General features: G+C 47.7%; 1 protein-coding gene across 2 annotated transcripts; it reads right to left on the bottom strand.

Annotated features, from left to right (window-relative positions):
- Positions 1 to 16,926: 16,926 nt before the first annotated feature.
- On the bottom strand, positions 16,927 to 24,975 carry LOC104335587 (ATP synthase F1 subunit alpha). 2 transcript variants are annotated; one of them, XM_075446524.1, is made up of 12 exons: positions 24,811 to 24,975; positions 23,683 to 23,761; positions 22,443 to 22,612; positions 21,168 to 21,341; positions 20,925 to 21,091; positions 20,636 to 20,784; positions 19,529 to 19,680; positions 19,174 to 19,398; positions 18,962 to 19,069; positions 18,260 to 18,404; positions 17,883 to 18,033; positions 16,927 to 17,139 (listed from the first exon to the last, which is right to left on the bottom strand). In XM_075446524.1, exons 1-12 carry the CDS (start codon positions 24,868 to 24,870, stop codon positions 17,055 to 17,057), a joined length of 1,665 nt encoding a protein of 554 aa, XP_075302639.1. In that variant the 5' UTR covers positions 24,871 to 24,975; the 3' UTR covers positions 16,927 to 17,054. The 2 variants fall into 2 exon arrangements, with proteins under 2 accessions (XP_075302639.1, XP_075302640.1); XM_075446525.1 differs by having other exon boundaries at positions 16,927 to 17,136.
- Between the last annotated feature and the right edge of the window lie 6 nt (positions 24,976 to 24,981).

Genomic DNA, 24,981 nt, shown 5'->3' with positions numbered 1-24,981 from the left:
TTAAACTAAAACAGGGTAGGTTTAGGCTGGATATAAGGAAGAAATTTTTTACAATGAGGGTGGTGAAACACTGGAACGGGTTGCCCAGAGAGGTAGTGGAGGCCCCATCCCTGGAAACATTCAAGACCAGGTTGGACAGGGCTCTGAGCAACCTGATCTAGTTAGTGGTGTCCCTGCTCGCTGCGGGGGGGTTGGACTAGATGACCTCTAGGGGTCCCTTCCAACCCAAAACTTTCTATGATTCTATGATTCTATGGTGCTTTCTGCCAGAGACTCTAGGTTGGGCCATTCTCCCCAGCTGCAATGTAGAGCACGTTTTTAACATCTTGCCCTGACCAGACTGGACCAAGGGCTATGGCATGAACTATCTCCCGTTTAATTTGTTCAAATTTTGGCACGATGGATGGTGGTCTCATGTTGTGGGATCGGTGCCAGCAGAGCTTTTAATGGCTTGGTAATACTGTTCGCTCAGCGGGGCTAGACCAAGCTTCTGTAGTGTGGCTGGAGCACCTCTAAGGTACCTCCAAGTACATAGGGGCTACCTGGGAGTCCTCGTATTGAACAGTGAATGCTCTTTGCTGGCAGCAAAGGTATCTTGTTGAGTGCCCCAAAACAGAGCCTTGGCTGGCTCAAGATCTTGGGTGAGGAGCACAGAGCCCAGGACCCAGAAGTTACGTCTGATCTTTATTGGGATCTCTGTTGAATCAGACCCATCCAGTTCAGACAGATGTTTCTGGAGAAAGTGTGGTAACCTTGCAAGAGGCAGGTTTCACCTGCCCTTCATGTTACTTACCTTCTCGAGGAGCTCTTCGCCATGGAAGGTGTGTGGAGGAGGCTCTCTCCAGGCGCTGCCAACCATAAATACACAAGGAGAGTCTGGCTGGAAAGATGAAGGAGACATTCTGTAAGGAAGCCATCCCTTTGGTCTGGTAGTCCACAAATATGGTGGTTTGCTGATGGGGATGCTGATGGTTAAGCTTTCTCTAGTAAGTAGATGTAAACTCTGAGAATTTCCAGATATTTTTACAAGTAACTCCAGAAAATGAAGCTTGTTGCTTCTTGTAATACCCATGTCAGATCACACTTGTTCTCATTCCTCAAGTCTCTTATCCCTTGCCCTGGGCCAGCCCATTGCAGGAGGTGGAGCGTGGGTGACCAGGGGCGTCGCGTTGTCTTTTCTGTCCAGTTCTGGCTGTTGCGAGACACTACAGGCATTAAAGCCAAGTTTTATGGGAAGTGCTTTGAACTTGCTTCATGATAAGGTGGTGGCTGATGTCATGAAAAACCTTGTGATTGAGGAGTTGTGGAAATTTAGCAGCCAAGGTGAATATTTATGTGCAGGTGGTCGAGTGGGCTGGGAAGTCCGAAGTTGGTCATCACCTAGAAATGCTTCGGTAACCCATCTTGGGTTCTGCTTGCTTGTGTTTGTCTTTTTTCTTTTGAGAAATCCAACCAAATCATGAGCCTGTCAGAGGCAGCGAGTTAACCCATGTGGTGGTGATGTGACTCTCGGATCCACCTAACTGGAGGTCAAGAGGAGAATCTGTTGGCGAGTCCTCCCCTCTGTCCCTTAACTCTTCTGACTTTTTTATGTGTCTACAAGCGTTACGCTGAGCTTGACAATACGTATCAGCCAGTAAAGCCTTCCTCTCCTTCCTTCCACAGGCTAGTAAGCCTTAGACTAAAATTTTCCACTTATTTCCTTAATTCTGTCTGTTTATCCGTTTTATTACAGCAGACACATCCATTGTGTGCTTCCAACTTCTCTGTTCTTGGGTCTCTTCCACATCATCCAGTGACATGAATAAAAAGCCGTAGGCTTGTCCTCGCAGCACTCAACTCGGGCCACGTTTGCTCTCTTCTGGGCATCTCTGTCTATTGATTAAAGTATTAGGAGGAACGTCAGCTTGGAAGCAGTGGGTTTGATTAGCTAATTATTTTAACAAAAAAGCAGCAAACTTTGATTCAAAGTACATGAGAAACCATTTTCTAATGTGCTGGAGGTCGGTCAGAGTGCATAACCAGATGAAAACATTGGTCAGGAAGCTAACGAGAGGATTTGGCTGGCTGAACATCACACATGAGGTCTTCTGCATGACCTAGGAGTAGGGGAAAAATGTTTGTGCATATTTAAGGAGGGGCTGATGGTTTTTGGCTAGCGAGCTCTAGTGGCTGCAGGAACTTCATGGTTGTGTGAAGCATGTGCAGGACAGTTGAATCTGTGGGATGCTCTTCTTGGTATCAATCAATCAGTGAAGCACTAATTTCCTGAAGGACTTCATGTATTGATGGAGTATTTGGCAGTTGACTGGTGGGAAAAGCTTGCTGGTATCAACGCGCCTGGCTGCGTGGTCTGAAAGCGTGAGGCTTCACAAGAGCATCTCATGCCGTTGGCTGGTGTATGGGTTGCCCTGACCCATTCAGGGAGCTGATGTGGGTTGTAGGGGCAAGCGGGAATATTGGTGAGGTGTTCGCGAAGAAGCAGCTTAGAAAAAATTTTTGAGGGACCAGTCAAGGAGTATCTGCCTCCACCGTTAACAAATGCAACTGGTTTTTGGAAGGTGGGCATTTGAATCAGGCCACCATTCAAAGGGAGACCCCAAAGACCGAGCAATAGGTGACTGGTTTCTGGATTGGAGGTTGGGCCCTGGTGTTGGAAAGCCAAACTGGAGACAGATGATGGCTCTTGCATGGTACAGGTGGGGAGGAAGAGAGGAGCGGAGGTCAGGGCAGCGAGCACGTCCTCCTCTTTGGTCTCCCTTTCCTGTTTGCTTAGTCTGGTGCCAAACATCTGAATGCGAGCTTGGTCGAGCTCCTGCTCTGGGGCTGTAGCTGGGCCGCTTTCAACTCCTCGGGCCTTGAGGCTGCCAGGATGGGCAGAGCTGATGTCAAACCATCCAGGAAGGAAGAGACGGGCAATAGAAAATCTCCCTTTTTATAGGGAGAAGCGTATACACAACCTGTACAGCACTCCCTGCGTGGGACCATCCTCTGCCTCCTGGAGCAGAAGGCTTTGCTCACTGTGAGGAATTGTTGTGTATTGGAGCTTCACGTCAAACTCTGTTACCTCTCCTAAAGGTCAGCCTGGGCTTCCAGGCCGCTTGCCGCTGGGAAGACATTTCTTCTGGTTTTGATGAAGCTGGAGATCAGGCATGGTAGCTTTGTCCTGGAAGTCCGGGCTAAGGGAAGGTCCCCCTAGGCAAGATCCTGGAGTTAGTTTGGATTGAAGCGACCTCTGGAAGTCCTCTGGTCCAGCCCTCTGCTCAGCGCAGGACCACCTTCTACATCAAACCTGGTTGCTGAGGGCCTCATCCAACTGAGTCTTGATGCTGTTTCCAAGGATGGAGACCACACATCCCCTTGGGTCACCTGTTGCTCAGTGGAGGAATTTTTTCTTGCGTCCCATCGAAATTTCCCATGTTGCAGCCGCCGATCCTCAGACCTTGAGGTGAGCAGCTGTGGTGGTTTGCAGCTGGAGAAGGCTTTCTCCTGCCGGTCTTGCCCCTGGCACATTGCTGTTGGGTTTCTCAGTGCTTCGGGGACATCACCACTTTCTAGCAAGGCGGCAGCGCGTCTGTGCACCGAGAAGGCTTATCGCCAACTGACCTAATTATTCTAATCTCGCTCTTCCCTAGATAGAGCAGGTTTCCTTGGCTCTCGGGAGGCTTCCCTGAGTTCTCCAAGCTGCTCTTTGATTTCTCCTCTGTCTTTTAATAATATTATTCGTTCACTCAGGCTAGGTGAGCCAGAGAATAAGGTTTGTAGCCAGATATAGTGCAATACTTGTGAACTGCTTTTTCTGATTTGATGACCCTCCTGCTGGATTTGGTGGCCCCAACCTTTTTTGTTCCCTATCCCATTTTCTTTGTTGTTCCCTATCCCTTTTTTTTTATTCCCTAGCCCATTTTTTCCTTCTTTCTGCCAGACCCCTCCTGCTCCCCTACCCTCCCTGCTGTGGATTCTCCCTTCCCTACCTGCCCCCTTTCCTTTCCGTGAGGGGTTTATTTGGGTACAGATATGGGCCGGTTACCTTTTAAAGGTGCCAAATTCTTTTTCCAGCAAGACGGGGATTTGCAGCACGTTAACAGGATTTAACAGCTAATTCAGCATGAATAAAATAAAGCCCAGGAGAGGAAAAAACCCAAACCCAACCCACCAACAAAACATTGTGTTTTGGGGTGAGTTCCCTCCATTCATAAACTTAATTTTCTTCTGGAAAATTGACGTTGGGAATTATCCCTGTGCTATCTCGAAGGCTCTTTGGTCCCCATCGGGCAGAGAAGAATCCAAGATAACTTGGTGCCTCCTTGCAGGGACAGGGCTTATTTCTAAGCTCCCTGGTTAAACCACCTGATGGGATCAGCAGAGGTTAGCAGCGCCACAGGGGCTTGGTGGCAGAGGGTTTGGAAAACAACAAGTCAGCGGCGTTATCCTGAAAACCTGGTTTTTGTTATCCTGTTGTCCTGTGCAAGATCCAGTTTGTCCTGGAAGGGAGCGGGAGAGGATGCTGTGGGCCATCATCCGAGCATCAGCGGGGCTTTATCTGCGTTGGAGTTTCTGCAGCCCTGAGTGTTATCTTGTGCAGTGCCAGATAGTCTCCGGAAAGTGAAAATATTTTCTCCTGGGGCAGAGCAGCCCGTGGAGGAGCTGGGGACGAGCCAAAGCAGAGGCATTGCCGGCAGGATAATGCCCGCAAGGGCTGGCACCGGGATTCTGCCCCACGTTTCACCTCGCCTGCAGAACTGGGGCTGCAGCGGTCCCCCCTCTCTTTGGGGGGATTCAAGTTCCTATTCCCCTGATTTCTTCCTTTAAAAAAAAATGTGATGTACGTGACACTTTCCTGAGCTTCCTGTGAGTTCCTAATATATATATGTTAATTACAGTAACGCTTTAAATTATGTGCTTTCCCCTGGAGGGCATCCTGGTGGATACCCCAGCTTATCCTTCGGTCTTCCGAATACTCCTAAATATCAGCCCATAGAGCAAAAAATTAATGCTAACTGTATTTTTAGTTTCAGTTAATTAGCCTATAGAAAAATGGTGATAGTAAGGATGGTTGCGGGGGAGAAGAGGATTTTTAGCTGGGGTAAATCAGAGTAGATATTTTTATTTCATCAACGCAGGAGACAAAATAATGTCAAGTCAAAATTGCTTTATTCAGTCCGAAATGAAATATGTTTTCAAGTATTTTGCACCGTGATGGAGAGGTGTGGAAATTTAGCGTGCGTCACTGTGAAACAGAAGTAAAAAACCCCCTGCTTAAAAATACCAAACCCTAAAAAAAATCCGAAAGAACTTTTTCCAGCATTTTCTTCTGCTGCAGTGACTTGACCAAAACTATTTAGAATTCACCAAGCCAAAGCTGGGCTGCTGTCAAACAAGAGATTTTATAATAATAATTATTATTTTTATTTGATAGGTATAATAATAATAATAATTATTTGATAGGCTCAGCCTTTTTCTTCTGCAAAATGGGATTCAGTTCCTTGGATGAATGCAGGTAGGGGAGGTATGTGTCCCTCATCCCATGCTGGAGAGGAGGGGACACATGGGACTGGAGTGCCAGGTGTCACCTCCAGTTCCTGGTGCTGGAAGACATTGGGCTTCCTGTGGACGTTGTGGACACGTGTGGCTCACCACCAGCAAGGTGTCTCCATGGACCGGGGGTTCCTCAGCAAGCACAGAGGTTCTTCAAGCTCCCTCTGGGAGGGAAGAATCCTGAAGAAGACTCTGGTGGGAGTGGGGAAAGCTTGCCCCAAGCCCTGGTGTTTTGTGGTTGTGTTAGAAGTGGTTGCATCTTCCTCTGAAACCTCCAAGTGCTTGCAGTAAATCAGGGCTCAGCACATAGTTTATTTTCTTGATCATTCATATTGTATGATTTATTCCAGAAGTGCCTTTTCCAGTCCCTTGGTAAGCTCAGGTACTTAATTAGTGGGTCATAAAGATCCCTTAGATGCCCTCAGCTGACCTGCACTGTGCAGGCATCCGAGAGCCGGCATTGATGGGCTTCCACCTGCAAGGCCCTTTAAGGTGAGATACCATCGGGGTATGTAGCATTGTACAGTCTCCTGGTTAATCAAATTCTCCCTTACCTCTTTTCTTTTCTTTTTTTTCCTCAAAGCTGAGTGGTTTGGGCTCTCTATTTGCATCTCTGAGGTCAAAGGTATGTGAATAGCAGGCGTCCTGCTATGGTGTTTCTGCAGAAACTGCTGATGCTGCTCCCCTTTGCTGCAATTACGGTCCTCCCCCCGTGTTCTCGTTATGATTAACTTCGAGGCTGTTAATCCCTTGGGTGTAAGCAGAGGTTGCCCAGCTCAGGGAGGTGCAGGAGGGGACTTTCTCAGATGCTGATGTGGCCTGGCACAAGCTCCTTCGGTCCCTGCAGCTGTATTCAGTGGGGCTGCTGCATGGTGGAGGTCATTGTGGGAAGAGCTTCATGGTGAACATGAAGGACCCTTCAACAGAAGAGCAAAAAATGGCATAAAACTCGTTCGTGGATGTGTTTCTGGGTTGTCCTCATGCCTGCAGGTCCCCCAGTTGCTGGGTGTGTCAGTCCTGGGCATGGCTGGTGGGTTTTCCACTGCAAGTGGGGTCTTGGGATGGACACAGCTGTCCGGAAAGATGGATCCTGTTGGTCTTTGGTGTCTGCAGGTGGTCCTGGGTCCTTCAGTCGTCATCCAGCCCTGTAGGAACAGCATTTCCTTTTGAGTCAGGAGGCAAACTTACCAAAATAAGTATTTCTGGTGCTATCCCTGACTGGGCTGTGTTTGTGGAGAAAAAGCTTCTCTTGGTGCCTTCTTGGCCTGCTTTTCCTGAGCTGCTGGGTACTTACTCAGTGCAATCACCCCAGAGGCATTCTGAAAACAAAGGCCAAACTTCTGATATTCATCAAAGACCCTCTCAATCTGTGATGCCTTCCCTGCGGTAGCCCCTTGAAGCTCCAAGACCTCTTTCCTCCTCCCCAAGCTAGAAGGGAAAGCCAAGCATTGAAGATAAGTCCTAGCAGGGCTTATTGTGTTTTATGAGAGGGAAGCGAGGTGTGGTTGGCTTGCCTGGAGGACCCAGCAATACATCCCAATCCCACGTGCAGCGCGTGGCGTGCTTGGGTCCGTGACGGATGGAGCACTTGGACACAAGGAGCAGCTCAAGGACATTTTGGGATGAACTTGAGGTTCTTGTTCCCAGTACACCGGCAGCAATGCTGGGGCTCAGCAGGGCATCCAAGACCTGGGGTTTGCAGAAGGGATTGGTGTCAAGGATGCTGTCAGCGGGGCACATTAGGATGTAGGGTTGGTGGATTCCAAGGCTGAACATCAGCTGTCTTGATCTGGGCCAGTCGTCTAGACTGTCGTTGCTGCTAGTGGAGGTAAATATGCACTCTCAAAGCTCGCTTGATCTCATGTTCATCTCAAAAGAGGTCAGCTATCGTGTCCTGGAAATACCTGTGTCACCGTTTGCTTTGTGTTAATGAAAACCTCCCTCTCCTCCTCCTGCCTGCCGGGGCTCAGCCGAGTTGAGCTGCTTCATTTACCTCTTATTAATCAAACCCAGCGGTCCCCTGGGCGATAAATGTAGCTGAGCAAATACTTGCGGCATCTTTACTCCCTAGGCTTCGACAGGCTGCTCTTCTTCCCACCCCCATCGTTGGTTTCTTACCACCCCTCACTTGCTGCGATTGAAGGGGGGGAAACCAAAGGGGGAGTGGGACCGCCCGGGAGGGGCTTTTGGGGAGACGTGCGGCTGCGTCACTGCTGCAGAGCATCCAGTGAGCAGAGCGATAGTCCGTGAGCGATTGCGAAAAAATGCACTTCAAGCCTCAAAAAGGAGGCTGGTGGCTGGCCAGTAACTCCCGAAAATTCCTGTCTGGGGAGGTGCTTTGCTTGGTATTTGTGGGGCCGGTTCCTTAAGGGAGGCTTTATCCTGGTGAATTGGTTCGAGCTGTCTCATGAGCTGCTGGAAGGAGCTAAAAGCTGGGGATGGATTCAAAAGGAGGGCTTGGTCCATGCTGCTTGTGCAAAACAAAGCCTGGTCCCCAGGGCTGAGCATCACCACCTGCCAGTGCGGTTGGTGGGTCTGCAGGGAGCTGGAGCCCATCCCTGCCCCACAGCAGCATCCCTTGGCTTGGTGAGACCCTTGGCAGGTACTGCAGTGTCTACGCTGGGTCATGTCCCTTCCTGGGGCAGCTATTGGAAGCCCAGTGCAAACCCTGAGTTCGGCTGGGTATCACATTTGCTGTTCTAAATGCGATGGGAAACTACGTGGGAAAATGTGCAGGAGATCCTTGTAAGCTGAAAAATGGATTTAGGGTCTGCAAGGGCGTCTTCCCAAGCTGTCAGAGCTGTCTTAGATGATGCCCTTTGTCCACAGCAATCTCAGGGACCTGACTTTAATTCAGATGGTCCCTCTGGTTGGAGTGAGAATCACTCCTCTGAAATGCGATTACTTTGCTGGATGGAAACCTGCTGTCTGGACCACGTCCTGTCCACGTGTCCAGGAGCAGGAGCTAAGGAGGACACTGTGTCCAGCTCTGGGGGAAGGGAAAGCTTTGGCAACCAGCTCAGTCCTGGGTCAAAAACCTGTCCTTAATTATGCAAGGGTTGGACATCTTGCTGGGCTATGTGCTGGGCCGTGTCCTTCTTTCCCAAGCAGAAGGTTCAACAAGTAGGTGGGACGTGGGAGATAATGCTCATGGCTTTTTCCCTGTCCTTGCAAGCGGCTGCAGCTCTTATATTCGTATATTTAAATCTGGAAGGAGCCAGAAGCGAGGACAGCGTTCCTGGAAATCTCAGCTCTCGTGACACTGATGTCCTCGTTCCTTGACCAGCTCGGTGCCATGCTGGATCTGCTCGCGTGGTGTTGAACACCATCCCCACAGTGTTCCCCGTCCCCTTGTGCTTCCCCAGGGTTTCGTTTGCTTCCCCACCTCTTAATTTATTATTATTAGACCAGAAGCGTTACGAGGAAGGGACTTCTTTTCCTTCTGCATGTACAGAATTTCCAGTTTCCCCAATTCGTGGTCTTTTCCACTAGAATATTTAGACCATCTCATCGATGGCGATGCCATGGCTGCTGCCTGTATGGGAACTTATAAGGTCCACGACTGATGCTTCTGGGGTGGCTGTGATGTAGAAGCCAATCTGCTGCTTATTTTAGAACTTGAAGATTTGAACGCGGTGGAGGAGTGGGGGTCCAGGATCCAGAGGCAGGGTTTGGAAATCTTGTTTGTTTGTGGGTGTTGTTGAGTGGGATTTTTTATGGTTTTTTTTTTAGCACTGAAGGTAATTAAAGATTCAGAAAAATCTCTGAATATACTTAATCTGTGCATGGAGTCTTTCAGATGAGTTTAACTAGCTCAGGGAGGAAAATTAACTCTATCCCAGCTGAAATCAGGACAGTAAGTTGTTTATTTTCCCTTTCCTCTGCGAAACGGCAGAGGTTTACTGCATGATTTTTCTTCCCAGTTCCAGCTGAGCAGCTTATGTTAGGCAGAAGACACAAGAGGTCCCCTATGAATGAGTCAGCTTCTGTGGGGGCTGTAGGGAGTTGTCTCTCCTTGAAATCTACTCCTTGTCTTGCTTGTGTAACCCAGGCCCACGTCACCAGATCCGAGTCTGGGAAGGATTTTTCCCCTTGGCCGGAGCAGCAGGAATCCAGGGATGATTTGCTTTTCTCCATTGCTGATGGTGCAGAAGGTGGCTGATGCTGAAAAAAGCATCTTGCTTCCTCATTCCCATTTCACCTTTCAAAGACCTTGAATATGGGGGGCACCTGGGACTGTCCTGCCTCCAGCCTTGTCACACAGAAGAGCTTCATTTCTAAACAAGAGAAAGCCACAATGAAGGAAAGCAATCGGTGGGGATGGAGGTGAGATTCCGTGAGGATGTGAACTTCATGAGGTTCAACAAGGCTAGGTGCAGGGTCCTGCACATGGGTCGGGGCAATCCCAAGGACAAGTACAGGCTGCTCTCAATCTATTCTCTCATCGTGGAGAATGGATTGAGAGCAGCCCTGAGGAGAAGGACTTAGGGGTGCTGGTTGATGAGAAGGTCAACATGACCCGCCAATGTGCGCTGGCAGCCCAGCAGGCCAACCATGCCCTGGGCTGCATCCCCAGCAGTGTGGGCACAGGGCGAGAGAGGGGATTCTGCCCCTCTGCTCCGCTCTGCTGAGACCCCCCGGGGAGTCCTGCGTCCAGCTCTGGAGCCCTCAGCACAGGACAGACCTGGAGCTGTTGGAACGGGGCCAGAGGAGGCCACAGCAATGATCTGAGGGCTGGAACCCCTCTGCTGGGAGAGCTGGGGCTGTTCAGCCTGGGGAAGAGAAGGCTGCGGGGAGACCTTAGAGCAGCCTGTCAGTGCCTGGAGGGGGGCTTAGAAGAAAGATGGGGACGGGCTTTTTAGTAGGGCCTATTGCAACAGGCGAAGGGGTGATGGCTTTACACTAAAAGAGGGGAGATTCAGACTGGATATAAGGAAGAAATTGTTTATGCTGAGGGGGTGAAACCCTGGCAGAGGTTGCCCAGAGAGGTGGTCGATGCCCCGTCCCTGGAAACATTCCAGGCCAGGTTGGATGGGGCTCTGAGCAACCTGCTCTGGGTGAAGATGTCCCTGCTTATGGCAGGGGGGTAGACCAGATGGCCTTCAAAGGTCACTTCCATCCCAAACTGTTCTGTAATTCCCAGGAAGAGAGGATCAGCTGGCTCCTCCCAGCATAACATCCCCTCCATCCATGCATTTTGGCTGGCGGCCGAGCTACGTCCTCTGAATGCTGCTAAAAGCCAGTGTACGGGTACAAAAATACTCTTTGCCAGCAAACTGCGGGCATGGTTTAAGAGGGATTAAGTTCCCTCCACGCCTGCCCTGCTGCTGACCGGGGTATGCCACTCCCGCCCCATCCCTCCTGACCCGCGCGATGGGTTACTTCAGCGGGTTGAAATCTCAACTTAGAGTTGGATGTGTCTTTTAGGATTACAGGGCTTTTCACAACCCAGGTGCCCATTATGTTGCCTGGGTGCCTGGAAAGAAAACCTCTCTTTTCTGATAATGGTTTCCCTTTGGTGATTTGTAAACGGTGGTACGTGGCAGCCGGCGCGCAAGCACGCGGTCAAAGCGTGAGATTGCAAAGCGTAAGGATCCAGCTGGTTGTTAAAATGCTTTTATTTAGGACGCGGGCTGTGCTCTCTGCCTGCTTTATTTTTTTGCACCCCGGCTGCTGCTTCCCATGGGATCAGGACTCATCCCCTGGGATTGCGGAGGAGCTGGGCACAATACAGGCGTTGATTGCCTGAGGATTGCTACCGGCTGCGTGCATCGTAGCGGGGCACGCGCATGTGCACGGGGTACGTGTGCAAGCTCTCCTGGCAGGAGAGCATCCTTCATTCATGTCTTCTAGCGGAATTCCTGCAGCCGTCACGTCCTACCCAGCCCGTCGGTGCGATGCCGTGCGCTCTCAGAGCAGAAACACTGCAGTTCCGAAGAGGAGATTATGGAGCGTGTGTGAAATTTGCTTTGTTGTGGTTTTTTTTTTGCAATTTCTTCAAATATTTTTATTTGGCGAAGTTGCCTTAGGAAAGGTGAAAAATAACAAGGAGAAGATGTAACACAGGCTCTTGTTCCATTAGTTTTTAGTGGAAGCAGGGGAATTCACCAAGGAGAAATCATGCCTGACCAATCTGATAGCTTTCTACGATGAAGTGACTGGCTGGGTAGATGAAGGGAGAGCCGTGGATGTTGTCTACCTCAACTTCAGCAAGGCTTTTGACACAGTCTCCCATGATATCCTCCTAGGGAAGCTCAGGAAGTATGGGCTGGATGAGTGGTCGGTGAGGTGGATTGAGAACTGGCTGAATGGCAGAACTCAGAGGGTTGTCATCAGCAGCGCTGAGTCTAGTTGGAGGCCGGTAACTAGTGGTGTCCCCCAGGGGTCAGTACTGGGCCCAGCCTTGTTTAACTTATTCATCAACGACCTGGATGAAGAGTTAGAATGTACCCTCAGCACGTTTGCTGATGACACCAAACTGGGAGGAGTGGCTGATACACCAGAAGGCTGTGCTGCCATTCAGCGAGACCTGGACAGGCTGGAAAGTTGGGCAGAGAGGAACCTGATGAGGTTCAACAAAGGCAAATGCAGGGTCCTGCACCTGGGGAGGAACAACCCCATGCATCAGTACAGGCTTGGGGCGGACCTGCTGGAGAGCAGCTCTGCGGAGAGGGACCTGGGTGTCCTAGTGGACGACAAATTGACCATGAGCCAGCAGTGTGCCCTGGCTGCCAAGAAGGCCAATGGCATCCTGGGATGCATCAAGAAGAGTGTGGCCAGCAGGACGAGGGAGGTTCTCCTTCTCCTCTACTCTGCCCTAGTGAGGCCCCATCTGGAGTACTATGTCCAGTGCTGGGCTCCCCACTTCAAGAAAGATGAGGAGCTACTGGAGAGAGTCCAGCGGAGGGCTACAAGGATGGTGAGGGGACTGGAACATCTCTCCTACAAGGAGAGGCTGAGGGAGCTGGGCTTGTTCAGCCTGAAGAAGAGAAGGCTGCGAGGGGACCTAATATATACTTACAAATATCTAAAGGGTGGGTGTCAGGAGGATGGGGCCAGACTCTTTTCAGTGGTGCCCAGCAACAGGACAAGGGGCAACAGGCACAAACTGAAGCACAGGAAGTTCCGTCTGAACATGAGGAAGAACTTCTTCCCTCTGAGGGTGACGGAGCCCTGGAACAGGCTGCCCAGGGAGGTTGTGGAGTCTCCTTCTCTGGAGATATTCAAGACCCGCCTGGACAAGGTCCTGTGCAGCCTGCTGTAGGTGACCCTGCTTCGGCAGGAGGGTTGGACTAGATGACCCACAGAGGTCCCTTCCAACCCCTACCATTCTGTGATTCTGTGATTCTGTGACTGCTACTGGCACAGGTTGGTCATTGGGCTCAGCCGCGATGCCTGCTCCTGGAACTGGAGCTGGAGCCGCTGCCGTGCCTGCCGGGGAAACCAGGGCCACCCCTGCGGCTGTGGCAGTGGCAGCAGCGGTGCCGGTCGGGGGGGCTGTGACTGCCTGCTGGGCTGGAGGGGCTGCAGGGCCGGCTAGGGGGGCAGCGCCAGTCGCAGTGCCTGCCGCTTCGTTTCCTCCCCCTTCCCCTTTAAGGCACTGAACAGTGTTGAACAGGGCAGCTCGGTAGGTGTGGGCCAGACCCCAGCACGTGGCGGTGATTTGTGTGTCTGGAGTTCTCAGGGTGGCAGCACACTTTTTGCAGATATTTTACTAGTTTGTCAGGATTCTGTACTTGTTCAGGTCCAAACCTGCTGTTACCAGCAGCTGGAAATACTTCATCTAAGACTTTCACACAGTCCCAGGCTAATGAGCTTCTGTGTTAATGGCTTGAGTGTTTTGAGAGTGTGAGCTCTTGCTTCTGCAGTACAGGAAAAATTAAACCCTTATTTTCAGTCCAGAAGTGTCAGATGACTTTCCAGGAGGAAATGTCAGAATACTGCTGTGCTCCTGGAGGAGGGCTTCATGTGGCATTGTTCCTACCTCTCCCAATCAGGAAAGGGGAAGGGGAGGTTTAGACTGGATATTAGGAAAAATTTCTTTACTGAAAGAGCAGTCGGACATTGGAATAGGCTGCCCAAGGAAGTGGTGGAGTCACCATCCCTGGAGGTGCTCAAGAAATGTGTCTATATGGCACTTGTCCTGGGTTCGGCCAGGACGGGGTTAATTTTCACCGGAATCCAGGAAGGGGCACAGCCGGGCGGGCTGACCCCACCGGGCCAAACAGAACAGGGTGTTCCACACCATGTGCCGTCATGCTGGGTTCCGGTGGGGGGGAGCTGGGCGGCAGGAACTCACTCGCGGCTTGGGAGCGCGCGGCACCGGTCTGGTCCGGGAGAGCGGCTCTGTGGGTTGTGCGGTTTGTGTTGTTTTCCCCTTATCTGTATCGTTGTTGTTCCTGTTCCCTTTGTTTGCTGTTCTGTTAAACTGCCCTTATCCCGACCCACCAGTTTCTGCCTGTTTCTTTCCATTCTCCTCCGCACCCCAGCGGGGGGAGGGGCGGCCACATGGCGCTTTTGTTGCCGGCGGCAGCCGAACCAGAACAGCGTTATGTACATGTTAGTGTGGATACTTTCTCAGGATTTCTGGTAGCCACTGCACATATGGGAGAAAAGGCACGCGATGTGAAATGCCACTGGCTAAGATGTTTTGCCGCTATGGGCATATCAAACAGTTAAAACTGATAATGGTCCTGCTTATGTTTCACGGACAATTTCTATCTTCCTACAGGACTGGGGTATACAACATGTTACAGGTATACCGCATTCTCCCACTGGACAAGCCAGTGTCGAACGTGTCCATGGGACCCTCAAATCTATGCTAAATAAACAAAAAAGGGGGAATCCTATGGGCAGTGTTACCCCACAGGAACAGTTAGACAAAGCATCATATGTACTTAAAGTTTTAAATCCTTCTGATCACCAGTTATTTACAACAGCAGCTGACCGTCAGTTCTGGATGGTCCCTCCATTTGTGGCTCGACCAAAAGTATGGTATAAAGAATTTGGGGAATCGCAATGGACGGGTCCTGTAGAACTAATAACGTGGGGAAGAGGGTATGCGTGTGTTCTTCTTTCAACAGGCCCTCGATGGTTACCAGCAAAATATGTGAAACCATATCATGAGCTGAAAGAACGTAACACAGAATCCGATGCCAGAGATGACCACGCTCATTCTCAAGGAGCAACCTCTGACGTGGAAGTAGAAGAGATCCACTCTGGATGATCCTATTACACAGGGAAAACTGAAAAAATTACAGCAAACACAAGTACTCTGATGACTGCAGTGGGTGCACCACCCACTCCGATTAACACTTTCCTTGCATATTTGGCAATTATGTCCCACAACAGCTCTTGTATAACAAAGCAATCTTGGAGGACACGGTATACATGATTTTAGAACTGAGTTTGCACAAGAGCAAAGGTCAACTAGCAGACACCATGAGGAAAAGTATGAACCTTCCTCTGAGGGCTCCCGACAACTGCCCAGAGGTGCCAATAGACATGTACAAAGGATATTTTTATATATATATATATATATTAAAAAAGGGGGGAAAAATGATGAGCACTTCTCAGAAATGTAATGATTATGTATGTTAACATGGCATAAAAATCTAGTAGTAGTGTCTTTTTGGTACGCACATTTGGGTGGAACTATCCCCTGTGCGTCCAGTACTGCAGTAAAGAACGCCTGCTTTCTAGAACTCCAAAATTAATTTTTAGAGAGTGAATTATTTTGCCGCTTTCCGGTAACAGATTTTGGCACCCCAGATGGGATCCTGCTCCTGAGCCTCAACGATCCGAGGGATCGCAGGACCTCCAGCCGGCACCGAGGGATTCTCGGGGAGAACCTCTGATCCCTGGACCAAGAGGTTCTGAGCAAGGACCATCAATAAAGTAAAGGCATACTTCTAGTATTATTTCTTGTTGCTTGCCTGTTAGTTGTAGTGAAGGCTTCACAGCATTGGGCTATATCCCTGGGGAGAAGGGAAATTACCCTTCCTAAAACAGAATTTAAAAGAGAGTACTCCTCCTGATACCAAGGCTCAGGAATTTGTCTGTTAAATGTTGAATATTATTGTAAGTCTCTATTCGTAATATTTGGATTTATGTTGAAAACTTGGTGTGCCTGTGCAGTCATGACTATGATTGTGTGGTTTTATGTGTTTGTTGTCATAGTGCTTATATTTCTGTGATCTGATGGATTTATTTGGTTTCTGTGATCTAACGGATTTGTCTGGACTAAGTAACTGCCTTTGCGTCTTCGGTTTGGTGAGTTCTGCAGGTATTTTTTCTGGTTTTTGACTTTGGATTGTTGTATCTGGATTCTGATTTCTCAGGGCTGCGGAAGCATTTGATGCAGCAGGGAATAGATGGGGTGAAGTTCATAGATTTCTGCTTTTATGTACATTGACTTTTATTTATATAGTTATTGAGTTATACCCTTAGATACATTGATGTTAGCCTAGGTGATTAATATGGATACCCAATACTAACTGTTATGGATGTTTGTGTGTGTGATGAGTATACCTATAACCCAAGTGCAAATTTACTGAGCTTATGTCACTAACCCACCTTTATTTCAACTCCTGACTTAGCGGGATGCATCCCCTCTGATTGGCAATAATGATATGTTGTGGTCAGGCAGTGCTTGGATCCCACCATCCACACAGAAAGAAAACTGGATACAAGTAAATCAATCTACACTCATATTTTAGGTAACAGATTTGCTATCAATATGTACTATTCTCAGGCTAATTTGATCTTTCTTTATGCCTGGCAGGTTATGGTATGCACTTCACATCTCAATGTCTTCTATTTACATTTGTGTTCTTATGTTTGGTTTTAGTAGTGTAGTTTGTGTGGGCCTCTGAGAAAGTGGTAACAAGCTGAAGGCCAAATTATGTCAGCTCTTATCAATAGCGTCTGGCTAAACAAAAAAGGGGGAAATGTGGGAAACCATATAATTTGAGATAGAACAGCACTGTCTCATGACCCTGAAGGATCAGCGCATCCTGTGCCTCCCTTCTCTGTTCCCATGAGATCAGCTGTTTTTCACACATCCAGCTGCAAAAGGTCCTGGAAAACAGCAACCATGAACTGGCATCCGCAAAGCCACGAATCCAAAGCTGATTGGCTCTAGTAACTATTGTATGAGTATATAAGGTATTCACTTGAGCAATAAAAGGATTCTGATCGAGCACAAGACTGGGGTCCGTGAAGTCATTCCCCACAAGACATTCCCTGATTTATCATTACACCTTCAGATTACACCTACAGATTTATCATTACACCTTCAGCAAGCCTACGTCCAGGAGAGTTTAACTCTGTGGTTTTAAACGCATGCGTTGCTCAAGCAACAATTATTTAGAACAGAATATACAAGCCTTTTTACATGGAAATTTTTATTCTCATTGAGATCTGTACATTCAAAGCGCACATACTTTTAAGTCTTGGATGGAGCTGGAGCACAGGATCATGACAAGAGGATGGTCTGTCGGAACAGTTTTAAGAGTTTATGCCTCGAAAGTAGTCAGGAAACTTGTGACTATTTCCTTCAACTTAGCTTCTGTCTGATCAGAGATCTTCCCTTCGGTCCTGCTGAAAGAGTTTAGTTAAACTTCTGATGCAGGAGTAGATATATGGTCAATCCCTGACTAAAGTAAAAAAAAAAAAAAAAAACACCACCACCAAAAAAACCCACTTTACAATGAACCTTCCAATTTCTAATGAAATTAGCAGATGAACGAACACATTTCTGTTCAATGCATGAAGCTATACCACTGAAGCTAACCTAATATACCTTCTCCTAAAAAAGTTAGTCCTGTTTAACAACTCAGGTTTGTCAACAAATCTTTCAGAACAACTGTATGCAGTTCAACAAGGCTCTATCTTCTATTGAGCCCCAGAGACAGAAGGCACACAGTTTGGCTCATGACAATCTAGGACTGGGTTTATGGAAATACTCAGTCCCCAACAGTCCACTCAGCAACAGGGAAGGCAGTGAGCAGCACTTAATCCACAGTACTGCAATAGTTTAAAGCTGTCAAAAATATGGGAATTGACTGGATTAAGTGATTTCAGTATCAGATTCGCGGAGATGTATTCCGGTAGGTTCATTTTAAGCATCAGCTGGATTTCCTGAGTAAAAACTGGAAACAAGAAGCTGAGCTCTGGACAGCAGTGCAAGGACAGCGGGAAGGCTGATTTAACCTCCAGTTCTGATAGAGGCAGCTTAATGCCTGATGTTCTAGGATACACTAAATTAACAGTTCAGTGACTACTATCTGCACTCCAGCTGCCAAGTCAATACCCTCAGGATGAACAAAGATAAATCATCATACCTGATCGTGGAGAGGAGGGCCTGGTGCTGGCTCAGTACATGAGATAGGAAAGCACTCTCAAATCTAGTGATTTTGCTGGGCTCCAGCTTGTCCAAGTGACCTCTTACACCAGCATAAATGACTGCAACCTGTTCCTCAATAGCCATGGGAACTGCAGAGAAGAAAGTCGTCACGCCATTGGTAACTCTTACATCAGGACACACCAGTACTACAGAGTCCTTCTTGGAAGATAAACTCCACGTATACAATACAGTTCAAGGTAAGTCTGCATTTATCATCTCCACAGAACAGACATGGTAAATGCTGCCACAGAGACCAACCTCATTAGCACAAGAGACTAATGGGAAACGCAGACTTGTTACATCCAAGACACTCACCATACTGTCCTTGCTTGAGAAGCTCTGTCAGACGTACACCACGGTTCAGCAGCTGTTGTGTGGCAGCATCCAGATCAGACCCAAACTGAGCAAAGGCAGCTACTTCACGATACTGAGCCAATTCCAGCTTCATAGTACCTGCCACCTACAACACACGATACAGGTCAGACTGAGTTTGACTGCTTTTTAAAAGTATCTAGTAGTTTGCAGGTTACCTTCAGCTGACATTACAAGTCAGCTTTGCCTTGAATACCAGTCAAGTGAATCTCAAGATTCTGACAGATGACTAAATGCATTCCTAAAAATCCCACTGTTTGCTTGGCCTTTTAACATAAGCGTGCTATTCCTCCCTAAAACAGTGACAGTTGATATTAAACCTCTCCAACTCCATATCTGGACTAAAAGCATGGGATTAAGAGAGCATTCTCTATTTCTGGTTAGATCAGTACCCAGTTCAGCATGCTGAAACTTAACAGTCCTACATCTTCAAGCAGATACTATTTTCCTTTCTCCACCCCACCACTCTCAGAAGACAATAGAAATATCAGAGATCCCCAAAGTTCGTTCTTTTGTAATTTCATAATGCTAAGGAATCCAAAACTTTATTCCCGCTGTATTCACAACTCTAAAGAGTGAAATGGGTTGAGAAGCCTACACACTACTTATCTCCAGCAAGAGGAGGAGCAGCAGTTTCATGCTTACCTGCTTCATAGCCCTAGTCTGAGCAGCAGAACCTACACGGGACACAGACAGACCAACATTGATAGCTGGACGGATACCTTTGTAGAACAACTCCGTTTCCAAGAAGATCTGTAGGAGAAAACTGTTTTATTGTCTCAGTCAGAAGCTTGGAAGCCTCCTCAGAGACCTGCTAGTAGGTTACACCAAAGTACTGATGTGTGAAGAAGTCTTACCTGTCCATCAGTGATGGAGATGACATTGGTTGGAATGTAAGCAGACACATCACCAGCCTGCGTTTCAATGACAGGCAAGGCGGTCAGAGAGCCACCTCTAAAGGAATCATTCATTTTGGCTGCTCTCTCCAGCAGGCGGGAGTGCAGGTAGAACACATCACCCGGGTAGGCTTCACGACCAGGTGGACGACGCAGCAGCAGAGACATCTGACGATAGGCAACAGCCTGCATGGTGTAAAGAAAGCTTTCAGACTTTAGCAGCTCATTTAAAATTTTGATTTTCTAAACCTGAGGTGATCTTACAGCTACAAACACCAATACTAGACTACAAGGCCTATAAACAGTGTTTCCTGACCTGTTTGGATAAGTCATCATAGATGATCAACGCATGTTTTCCATTGTCTCTGAAGTATTCTCCCATGGAGCAACCTGAATAGGGAGCCAGATACTGCAGGGGTGCAGCATCGGATGCTGTGGCAGACACCACAATAGTGTACTTCATGGCATCTGGAAAGAATTGGAGACACACAACACTAACTTCATTACCTCATCATGCCTGCAATCAGCAAATACAACACACATGTTAAGTATTAGCTGCTGAAGCAAGCCCAGGGAGCATCACTACACTGTTACAGGAAAGAACACTGTACTAGATTAACACATCCATTAGCTCAACTAACTCAGAATTTTCAAGAGCAAGTTCATGGCAGCTAATGTCTAAGACTTGCAGACTACCACTTAAAATGAAGTTTAAACTTTCATTAAGATTTACTTATAGAACCAAAGTGTCTCAGCCTTATAGTCTGGGATTTCATGGCTTCTGCAATGAGATATTACCTTTTGTTTCATAGCACCAAACAAATTATCTCTTTAAAATGGATTTCTTTTCCTGCTAGGTCTTGCCTGCTGGTCAAGAAGAGTCATAAGGTGCCCAATCTCTTGCAAGCTCCGTTATGTATGCAGCCTTGGTCAATGAGATCAGAGTTTCTGAAAAGATGCTATTATTTAATCCCTTCCATTCAGGCTGTAAAGTCTATATTTTGGCAGTAAAGTCTCTCCACTATATTTGCCATGGCTATTCACATTGACTTGCAGACCTATGAAACAAATGCCAAGTCCATAAGTACTTGTAGGCCATAGCTTGCCATCAGGCCTGCCTGACTGCCAAGAGGAAGCTCTGAACTCTTCTAAAAAAACCACACACAAGCATGGAAGGTGACTTTTCCAGAAGCAGTTCAGCAGTTTGGGGGCCTCATACTAGTCTTCCTAATGCAATGTGGCAAAAGAAGGTATTTTTTCCTAAATACCTAGAAAGATTTCTCATCCAGAGAGGTAGTTCATCCATTTAATAAGAAAATAATTCTGTCCATGCTTGCAGCTAGGAGAGTTCACAGTAGTATTCAGCATTATGAGAACAGGATGTCACTAGTTGCCAGGCCCAACCATCTTCAAAAATCTGTACCTGCATCAGTGAGCCTCTTCACCAGCTGAGCAACAGTTGACCTCTTCTGGCCAATTGCAACATAGATACAGTACAGCTTCTTTTTCTCATCTGTTCCATCATTAAATCGTTTCTGGTTGATTATTGTGTCAATTGCAATTGAAGTTTTCCTGTGTAACAGAGATCGGCAAGTTAAGCTGTCTACAGTTCTCTCAACCTCTACGCAGTTCTGTGTTCAGCTCTGTACATCAGCACACGCTGTACTCGAGTCTGTTTAAGGAAGTATTTTTAGCTTGGGCATTTGACTTACCCAGTCTGCCTGTCACCAATGATCAGTTCACGCTGGCCACGACCAATTGGCACCAAGCTGTCCACAGCCTTAATACCAGTCTGCATAGGTTCACGCACAGAGATTCTGGGAATGATCCCAGGGGCCTTTAAGCCAACTCTTCTACGTGTCTTAGATGTAATAGGACCCTTAAAAGAGAGGAAACAACCTGTTGCAGTCTATCACAGATACAAGCAGAGGTAGCAAACACCTAGTTACACTTGCCTTCCCATCAATTGGATTGCCTAGGGCATCTACAACGCGGCCCAGCAGCTCTTCCCCAACTGGAACATCCACAATGGCACCAGTCCTCTTCACAACATCCCCTTCCTTGATCAGTCTGTCATTACCAAACACGACAACACCAACATTGTCTGGCTCCAAATTCAAGGACATACCCTAGGACAAAGATCACATTATCCTGAGAAAAATCACGCCAATATTTACAAAATTTTGACAGTTTAATACTGATATGATTATTCTACAGTGTAGAACATCCAACATAGTCTCTCTCAATCTTATTTGCAACAATAGTAAACGTTCTGCTTTTATGTACAATGTGTGCTATGTTCTTCCATACTGGCCAAGAGAACCTGCCTAAGCCTTCAGCTTGCTACATAATTAATTATACTTGCAGCAGTCTAGAATTAAGTCACTTATCTAAGAAGAGCAGAAAAGATAAGCAGGGTTCAAATATATTTCTCTCCTGGCTAGAAATTGGACAAGGGAAAAAGCACTGGCTTCTCCTCTGCCTAAGGCAAGTTAGGTGATTAAAAATACTGGAGGAGATGTTGCAGTACTCAGAACGGTCAGCTTTTTAACTCTAGTCTACTCTTAGGACTGTAAGAAGTCAGCAAACTGCACACTGTATAGGAGCATAGAAGCTATTATTCAACAGTAAGCAAAAAAGCCAGCCTGAAATCAAAGAAAACAAAATCCAGTGCCAGATTCGTTCTTAATACTTCCTAGATGAAGGCAGATAAAGCTCAGATGTTGGCCAAGAACCACATACTCATACTGAAATCACACTATTACAAATTGAAAGAATATTTGCTTTCGCAAAGTATTATTTCAACTAGTTACTATGCATTGAAGTTACAATAAAGTCTGTAAAAGGTCCATATGGGTAACTCCAAGCATAGTCTCAAGAGGATGAGGCCAGACTCTTTTCAGTGGTGCCCAGCAACAGGACAAGGGGCAACAGGCACAAACTGAAGCAGAGGAAGTTCCGTCTGAACATGAGGAAGAACTTCTTCCCTCTGAGGGTGACGGAGCCCTGGCACAGGCTGCCCAGGAAGGTTGTGGAGTCTCCTTCTCTGGAGATATTCAAGACCCACCTGGACAAGGTCCTGTGCAGCCTGCTCTGGGTGACCCTGCTTCGGCAGGAGGGTTGGACTAGATGACCCAGAGAGGTCCCTTCCAACCCCTACCAGTCTGTGATTCTCCTCAAAAAAGTATTTGTATTTCTAGGCTAGACAAACTGCTTTAGTGAAAGCTTACCTTCAGTCCAGAAGAAAATTCAACCATTTCTTCTGCCTGGACATTTCTGAGGCCATACACACGGGCAATACCATCACCAATTGAGAGCACACGACCAGTCTCCTCAAGTTCTGCAGAGGTGTCAGCTCCCAAAATATGTTCCTCAAGAATAGAGGATACCTCAGCAATTCCTGGAAAGAGAAGTTTCAAACCAGATTTAGCACACTAAGGCACAGTATGAATTCAGGAAGCTTGTCTTGAATTCACAAGCCAAGATACCCTTTCTCAGGTATGCCACAAAATCTAGCAAGCAACACCCTTACATATGATGCACAAGATAAACAGCTTCTGTATTCACAGCCAATAAAAGCAGCTTCAACTCATCACTACAAGCCAGCTTCAAAACACTAATGCCTGTTGAGTTCTCAGTTTCCTTCAGTATGTCCTACACTATTAGCAATCTCTCCTCCTAGAACACAATTAAATAGATTAGACTTAACTCGGAGAACAGACACGCTAGCTCCGCTTGCAGAGCATTTACTTAGACTGGGGGCATCAAAATACCCTGTTGACTGATTTATAATCCAAGGTCCACATATATTTAAAGGAACTGAATACATCTTCAGAACCAGTTGTTCAACATAAGCTATAAAAACGTATTCTCAATCGTCCTCAAATGTTTTTGGCAGCGTACCTCCAACAACTTTATTTCCTCAGTTAGGATACAGTAAATAACACCATAAAATTGTTGTTGCCTAATAATACTTTTAGTCACCCTAAACCACTTCAAAAATCATACATTAACTACTACCAAAAATACAGCTATGCAGTGCCACTGCCTTCTCTAAACACCAAGATGCTGGCAGCAAAAAAGTTATACTCAAGGACACAAGGTCACACCCAGGCAGGCCTGGGAAAGTCATCCATTCCTTCATACTGTTACAAACAGGAAACTCGAATTTGAGGCATTTTTTCAGATAATTCTGTAGAAGAACCGATCTTGTGAAGCAGGTAAGCGGTGTAAGCCAGCTGACACGCGACCACTCCATTGGTTTGGGCATAGTTTGGATAGTTATTGAAGTATCCTGGATGTGACTGTGTAACAAATAGTACACTGTTAAACTCTGTCAGCACACAAATATCCTTAAGTGTTTTGTCAACTGACACGCGCACATCCCACACTCCAGATTCAAACTCCTTTTAGTCTGATAGAGCAAGTTCTTGAACTGCACTCTGACATGAAGACTTTTATCAGACTCACCAGTTTTCTGAAAGCATGTTTTGGAGGCATAGATGTTTCTTGTAGCAACAAATGCTGCACCCAGGGTGTTTCTGGAAATCTAAAATAGGTAATTATTTCAGTAACAGTGAGATTTCCTCAGCCATTCAAAAAAACGTTAAGAGAGAACATACTAAAATTTTTCATCATGAGCTTATATGTTTGATGTGTCTCAGTTTTGCTTTAAGCTCCACAGCACTCCATTCGCAATTTGTAGTTATGGAACCGAGTCCAGCACTACTAAGCAAGAAGAGGTGGAGATTAAATGGAGACAGATTTAGAGCAAGGAGATTGCTCCAAATTGCTCACTGCATTTTCCTGCATTGCACTGATGTCACCATCACAGCACCACCTCCTCTCGTTCGCCACCTTTGCTCTGACCATCAAAAGCCTGGGACATAAAGAAAGCAGTGCACCCCTCATGGTTCTGCACAAGGGAGAAATAAGATTGTGTCTTCTAAGGGTTGGCCTTTCTAAGAAAAAAAAACTAACAGCAGAATTTCTGAAGCACGGCTAGAATATATACAAGAGCAGAAATTAAAAAAGCCTATAAGAACAAATGCATTGAAAGATTATTGTAATCATGCATCTCAAAGCTCCCAGTGCAGTCCCCTGCAGCGTCAATGCTATCTCTCTCAAAGTCTGGGCAGGCCTCTCCCCGTTCACCTTCACAAGGGACGCCGGCCGGGATCGGGTCCCGACAAATCTCCACACCCTCGCCCTTCCCACAACCATGGGGAAAAAAATGCCCCCCGACAAAGCCTCGCAGCTCAAATCCCTCACCCTGTCTGGGACCTAGCAGCTTTCAGACGCGAACCCGAACCCCACCAGTGCAAATCCGCACCGCCGGAACGACACGCCGTCCCCTACACCCCCTACCCCTCAGGTGAGGGCACCCCCGCTCCTCAACTGGGGGTCTGGCCCCGCTGGCACCCAGCGCTGAGGCGAGCCCCACATACACGCACCCCTCCCTTGCCCCAGACACCCCAGAGAGGGAGGGAGTGCGCGGCCCCTCAATGTCACCGCGGCCCCCAAGATGGCGGCAGCGCCCACCCGTGGCGCCCGTCCCCCCCCTCCCCCCCCGCTCCAGGGAGGAGAGGACGCGCTCACCAGGCCGGCCTGTCGCGGCAAGGAGCGGGCAAGGGCAGCAGCCAGACGGGCGGAAAGCATAGCAGCAGCTCCTCCGGACGAGACTGAAGCAGACAGAAGACGGCTACCAGCCCTTCACTCTCTCCGCAAAATGGCAGCGCCGCGCTCCGCCCCTTTTGCCGGCGAGGCCAC

This window comes from Opisthocomus hoazin, chromosome W (assembly GCF_030867145.1).
Source record: "Opisthocomus hoazin isolate bOpiHoa1 chromosome W, bOpiHoa1.hap1, whole genome shotgun sequence".
NCBI lineage: Eukaryota > Metazoa > Chordata > Aves > Opisthocomiformes > Opisthocomidae > Opisthocomus > Opisthocomus hoazin.
This window is presented reverse-complemented; position numbering and strand designations above follow the sequence as displayed.

What these genes read in the sequence shown, in the direction of transcription:
- LOC104335587 (XM_075446524.1), bottom strand. Translation starts at nt 24,870, where the DNA reads ATGCTTTCCGCCCGTCTGGCTGCTGCCCTTGCCCGCTCCTTGCCGCGA. An exon ending in TCTCCATCACTGATGGACAG is followed by an intron (nt 19,070 to 19,173) that starts GTAAGACTTCTT and finishes TTTCTCCTACAG; the next exon opens with ATCTTCTTGGAAACGGAGTT. An exon ending in TCTCAAGCAAGGACAGTATG is followed by an intron (nt 18,034 to 18,259) that starts GTGAGTGTCTTG and finishes TCTTCTCTGCAG; the next exon opens with TTCCCATGGCTATTGAGGAA.